Genomic DNA, 7,071 nt, shown 5'->3' with positions numbered 1-7,071 from the left:
AGTAGCCGTCATCAGTAGCTATTTCAAAATAAATTTTATAGAAGATAACCCAATTTAAAAATAAAAAGAAATCTACTCTATAAAAATAGAGCTCAAACAAAATTTATAAAAAATTTATTGATTAAGAAATATTGTATTAGAAATGATTCCAATTTTATGCGCAATAGATATCTAGTGAATCACAAGTTTGTGTGTGTGATTCGGTTTGTCTGGCTATAGCTATTAAAGTCATTGAATGAAGAACCTGTATTGCAAAAGATTTGATCTCGGAACCTCCCGCTCCCCAGAGAATATGTTAAACTATTAAGTTACGCAAGATTGATGGACTCATTTGGCGTTATATGTCGCAATGTGGGTGAAAATACACATACCGCGCTGCATTATGGTGCAACATCATTTTATGCTTGCTTTCACGGTTTTTATTAGTAAGTTACTCAAATTACTAGCTTACTAAAATTAGCCATTGGCCTATGGCAGACTAATGGCTAAACCGGCTAGGTTAATGGTAATTGGCTGGCAACTACATTACCTGTCACTGGTTAAAAGCTGATTTTTAATACCCGTGTAACTGCTTTACCGGTAGTACCGCCATTCTTCTAGTGGATAACTAAATTTGAGATGCATGAGTGCAAATGACAGGATATTTGGCAGGCATGTCCAGCACCAGCTTGCCTTATACCATAGTTACTTAGAGGCTCGTGTGAGCATGAATATCTTGCTGTTCATTTTATGTAGTTTTCTTGCATTAAATATTGTACGCCATTTTGAATGCTTTTTGCATCGCAATAAAAAATAGCGTCATTAGAAAGAGCGGGTTGGTTTTCTATTTGTGTAAAACTTTAGATCAAATGAATGAAAACAGGAAGTCTAAATTAATAAAGCACAACACCATATAAGTTGTCTGACATAGGAGATTAGCAACTTATATTATGTACAAATCCGTTATACAATTTTTTTTGCTTTAGTACACCAGAGAAAATTAAAACTTTGCCCCATATATCTATCTCTGATTTAAAGCTATGAACTATTTATAGATTGGTTTCACGTTTGACGGAGAGTTACATTGAGTGAAAGATAGTTCTGTTATTCTATTTTAGACCGACTCTAATTCTGTAAAATCTTCCTATACATAAACAACAAAAAATTTGAGCCGACTGCTAAGAAAAATTAAAAATAACTATAAAATTATTTTCATGCTGCAAAACATATTGGTATTTTTTTGATTTATTTATCAAAACATAATTGTTATTGTGTACAACTGTAAATGCTATCTCAAATATGTTTTAATTGGTATGCTATCATGGTACACTATCCTGACATGTAACCATTGAAAATGCTATCATGGTACACTATCCTGACATGTAACCATTGAAAATGCTATCATGGTACACTATGCTGACCTGTAACCATTGAAAATGCTATCATGGTACACTATCCTGACATGTAACCATTGAAAATGCTATCATGGTACACTATCCTGACATGTAACCATTGAAAATGTTATCATGGTACACTATCCTGACATGTAACCATTGAGAATTGGTGCCATTGATAAGTGAAACAAGTATAGCAAGCAATAGACTTAATTGATCCAGTATTTGTTGCAATGGGTAACTCAGCACTTCCTAATCTCTGTGAACTTTTTGCTAATTTTGTTGTGGTACTTCAGAGATATGTTAGAGTAAGTTTCTCTGGCTATTCACAATACTGAGTCTTAATAACTGCTTTGCAAAGTTAATTACTCTGTTTAATGATTGAAATGTGTGGTTTTGTGGCAGCAAACTTGAAATGTGTGGTGTTGTGGCAGCAGACGTCACACTTTTTGTTGTCATTATTTGTTAGTCTCGATAAATTTTCTCACATTGCACAATTTGAATTGGACTGTTCAAGAAGCGTTATTTGCTTGTAGCATGTAGTCTCTAAAAGCCTATTCGTTGTCAGGTATTTGGAGAACAAATAACCGTTGCACAATCTGGTTCTATAAGTAAACAAGCTGAGATTTAGAAAACTGCTTTATAAAAAATCTCAGTTGATATATATTAGACATCATATAAATATAATATTAAGTAAACTTTTTAAAATATATTAGTATTGATTGTAACACATGTAAATGTTCTGTTGCAAAATATTTTCTTCCCTAAAATCTTAGCAAAAATTATTAAAAAGATGAACTAATACAAAATTTCAATAAATTTTATCAGAAATTGTCGGTATTTTTTATAATTTGGGATTGTTTTGATATTTGAGATGCTATGATGTATTAAGATTAAAATCAACAAAAGTTGATCGCGGTTAAAACAGTCAAACGAAAAACACGTACCAAGTAATATCATTAGTTGCTATCATTGCCATAGCTAATACCAGCTATTGCGTTCGAGTTGCAGTGTTACACGTCTCTATTCTGTCGTCTTTTCACAACTAATAGATGTCATAGTCGCACCTCGTCATAGTCGCACCTCGTCATAGTCGCACCTTGCTTGATTTGACTGTTTTAACCACAATCGACTATGGTCAGTTTTAATATTAAAACATCTCGGCAGTCAGATCTTCTCAAACATAAAAAAAATTGTCAATGATAAAAACATTCCGATACTTTCTGATAAAATACACTAAAATTTTGTGTGAGTACCTCATTAATGCTTCAAAAAACTAGTCAATAGACTTAGTTCCTAGTAATTAGTCATGATATTTGCAAATCTTCATCCAAACTTTTTATGTCAAACAACGTTCAACAAACAAGTTGTAAACATTTGACTTTCACCTCCAATATATAACTACTATAATTGTACTATCATTCTAACAAGCAAATATCTCGCATTATGACATCTCTTGCAGCAGTTCAGTGAGAACAATGTAGGCTGAAATAGTGGCTATTTTTTATTTTTAGAACTTATTTCCTTAAATTTGCACTTTTTTTAATTACTTACCGTATATCACCTTGCAATCTATATCATTATCAATCTGCAAGTTTTATTTGTCATTTGGAATTCTTTTAGTCAATGTAGGGCATGCAAGGTTTATGCTGCTTGTGTGATACTTTTAATTACAGAAAACTTATTTAGTGATATTTATCTCTGCTTACATGTATGTTAAAAGTATATAAAATAACTTCAAACAAACAGTTATATAGCAATAAAAATATTTCATTTATATAAATTATTATTGTAATAATATAACTTCTTTTGTTATTATTATTAAGGCATTACACAGTTGTTGCTGAATGTAGCATTGCTATTCATTCAGAACTATTGAACCTAGATAGACAGCACCTTTCTTAAGATGTTTGCTGAATCCAACATACCAGTAGGCATATCACCTTTGTCCCCGGACACATCAATATCGGCTTGATGTCTGGCACTTAACTTGATCTCCGTTGCCTAAGGCAAACAGAAGAAGCCTGCTGTTTGGTGGGATTGTAAAGCGCTAAGAAAGCTCCAACATAATATAGATAGAGTATATAGATATGGATAGATATAGATATAGATATAGATATAGATATGGATAAGGGTGCCAACCCTAACAGAAGCCAACGCTTATACCTATAATTAACTCTGACAACAGAGAAAACCTAGTGGTGTAAATGGTTCACTGATCCAAGATGACCTCACCCCGAAGTAATGTTGTGGAGGATCAGACACATCACGACGGCCATTACACTACCACCAGAACTACAAAGAGAAGATATGCAAAGGTTATTATCATCATTATTTTTAGTTTTATCACGCATAAGCCGGTGATCTTGTCATTGACTAGTTTTACTAGGCTGGAATGGACCCTTCTAAAGATGTTAGCTGATCTTAGCAGGGTGGTCTGTCGTACCAGTGTGTATTTATTCACATAAACCCTTAATAGAGCCATTCATTCCGATGTTTGGTGTTGAGAGCCGCTATCATGATGAGCATAGCTTTAGCTGTTTTCTTTCATATCTTTCCACATCTACTTTCTCAGTTCTTTCTGATTCCTTATCTCTCACTCAAGAATTACCAAGTACAGCAATATCAACAATCAGGGTTTCTAGCCTATTATTATTGTTATTACTATTTTAAACATGCCATTTCTTGCAGGTGTGCTAGAATAATTTCTGTTTTTAGATTTATTATTTTTAGCAATCTCTCCACATTTGCTTATGTATTTACTCATGTTAATTTTGAACTGGTCAAGTCGTTATACATTTCTTTTTATATTCACAAATCATTTTTAGTTTAACCAATATAAAGATTGTCCAAAGAAGATATTATAAAAGCATGCAAGAAGCTCAAGTTTGAAGCGCGAGAAGTTTTAAGTTCTTGTAAAATCCTTGAAGATCATGTCGTGCTAGGTAGTTCCAAGCAACAAGCTTATTGTCATTCTGCAAGTTGTCTAGTTAGATTAATATATATCTCTGCATGGGTGATATAATCTCCCATACAGAGATTTATATTAGTAATAGTTTAAGATAATCTCGCTATCACTCATTCTTAATGAACATTAAGTCTTAGCAACAAATTCTTAAAATATTTAGCTGTATGCAAACCCGAAACAGCCATTTCTAACTAGATGATGGTAGGCTCAGCTCACCATCCCAACACTTGCACAACTGGGCTAACCTTGCAGATTGTTAGAATAGTTATTATTTTTACTCTATTCTTCATCGGCACACCTGATGGTATCTCACATTATACTGGACTGTCAGGGTACTAGAATGTATGAAAGTGCGACTCTATACAAAAACATTCACGTGCTTCTGACATGTTATACTGAATCCCATCAGCTCCAGCTAGCATAATAGTCTAAGAAACATTAGTATATGCGTGTTTTAAGGTAGTCAAGTCTTATAAATATTAATACTATATGCATATTTATAATGTATATAATTATGTATATTATGTATAAAAAATGTATATATACATATTGTATAATACATTTTAAGATCAGCTTATTTAGTGTTATCATGTCTTCATCAATCTTTTTTTACATAATGGTTGCTAAGAAAATATAACACGTTCTAAAAGGGCTGAGTGATGACTCAACAGCTTATAATATTAAGTCTTATTTAAATAAATAAATATATCTAAATATATATATATATATATGTATATCTAAATAAAATCTTATTTAGCTGATATACTCACATCTTGCTGAACTCCAGTAGCTCGCGAAACCAATGTTCGATCGAGCTAAAATCTTTTTGTGTTTCTCTCTTGGTAATCTTTTATGCATCTTCATGTTGCCATAAGTTTTTGTAGTTCCATTTTCAAGCTTTACAAAGATTGTGAAAAACTATGCAATTCAGACAGCTATAGATTATCACTATCAGAGCCGTGTCAATTTGAAGCCACACTAAGAACATTAGGAAAAAGGAACCAAATCCAGATACACAGATTCCCAATCAAGCAAGCTACCAACTGCGCCACACGATCACCTTGCTGTATTATAGAATAATTATGCATATAGTTATTACACACGGCAATCTCTCACTAAAAATACTGAACTGCTAGTGTACTAGAACAACTAGTTTTTAATAAATCACAGACATAGCAGCCACAATGGTCTACATTGTTTATTTAGCTGGTAGGCTGCTGTAACTCTGATCGGAATATTTGCAGTCTATAACAAAACTTTCTGCATGGTCAACTTTCTGTCTGCATAGCCATTTTACAGCCAGACTCTCACATTGAAGATAATCCTTTCACGCATTCGCTTACAACCTATTAATCAGTTTCGAGGGATTCATGTAAAGTAGAGTAAATTTGAATTAATCTCCCGAAATAGAAGCGGCAGTACTGATGTAACTTCTGAGAGAACTGAGCAGATATGGCAAAGTTTTCTGCTAGTGTATCTGTTAGTGAGTATCAGAACATATATCTTTTGATCATGATAGATAGATAGATGGATAGATAGATACATGTTAATAGATAGATATATAGATAGATAGATAAATAGATAGATAGATAAATAGATAGATAGATGGATAGATAGGTAGATGGATAAATAGATAGATGGACAGATAGATAGGTAAATGAATAGATAGATATAAACAGATAGATAGATCGATAGATAGATAGATACATGTAGATATATGGATAGATAGATAAGTAGATAGATAGATATATAGATAGATAGATGGATAGATAGATAGATAAATAGATAGATAGGTAGATGGATCGATAGATGGATAGATAGATAGGTAGATGGATAGATAGATGGATAGATAGATGAATAGATAGGTAGATGGATAGATAGGTAGATGGATAGATAGGTAGATGGATAGATAGGTAGATGGATAGATATGTAGATGGATAGAAAGGTAGATGGATAGATATGTAGATGGATAGATAGGTAGATGGATAGACAGGTAGATGGATAGATATGTAGATGGATAGATAGGTAGATGGATAGATAGGTAGATGGATAGATAGGTAGATGGATAGATATGTAGATGGATAGATAGGTAGATGGATAGATATGTAGATGGATAGATAGGTAGATGGATAGATAGGTAGATGGATAGATATGTAGATGGATAGATAGGTAGATGGATAGATAGATGGATAGATAGATGAATAGATAGGTAGATGGATAGATAGGTAGATGGATAGATAGGTAGATGGATAGATAGGTAGATGGATAGATAGATAGATGAATAGATAGGTAGATGGATAGATAGGTAGATGGATAGATAGGTAGATGGATAGATAGGTAGATGGATAGATATGTAGATGGATAGATAGGTAGATGGATAGATATGTAGATAGATACGTAGGTATATATGAGCTGTGTTACTAGTCATCGCATTTTGAACAAATTAGACTATGAGCCAAAAACAAAAAATAGTAAAGTAAATAATGTTTATTGAACAAAGCTCTTGTTGCGTAATGCTGTTGTTATGGGTGGATGTAGAGAAATTATGTTATGCATAACTAATTCGAATCCACACACAGCATCAGTGTTGAATTTGCTTTGTCATTTCGTTCTATTTTAATTATGTTCAGTTTGTGTACTTTTGCTTTGTCATGTTGGAACTAGTTTGTTATTACTGGTTCAGGTAAAAGTGAAGGTGTTAAGCTATTGTAAGCAATACTGATCTTTACC

At 32.8% G+C, this 7,071-nt stretch overlaps 1 protein-coding gene across 1 annotated transcript; it reads right to left on the bottom strand.

Annotated features, from left to right (window-relative positions):
- Positions 1 to 5,831: 5,831 nt before the first annotated feature.
- On the bottom strand, positions 5,832 to 6,578 carry LOC137406090 (guanine nucleotide exchange factor subunit RIC1-like; the record flags this gene model as incomplete). The annotated part of the gene is made up of 1 exon (XM_068092617.1): positions 5,832 to 6,578. A coding segment is annotated over one exon (747 nt), but the record flags the coding sequence as incomplete, so codon positions are not given.
- Positions 6,579 to 7,071: the final 493 nt, after the last annotated feature.

Source organism: Watersipora subatra, chromosome 10, assembly GCF_963576615.1.
Source record: "Watersipora subatra chromosome 10, tzWatSuba1.1, whole genome shotgun sequence".
Classification (NCBI taxonomy): Eukaryota; Metazoa; Bryozoa; class Gymnolaemata; order Cheilostomatida; family Watersiporidae; genus Watersipora; species Watersipora subatra.
The sequence above is the reverse complement of the archived record's forward strand: the minus strand, read 5'-3'. Positions and strand labels throughout refer to the sequence as shown.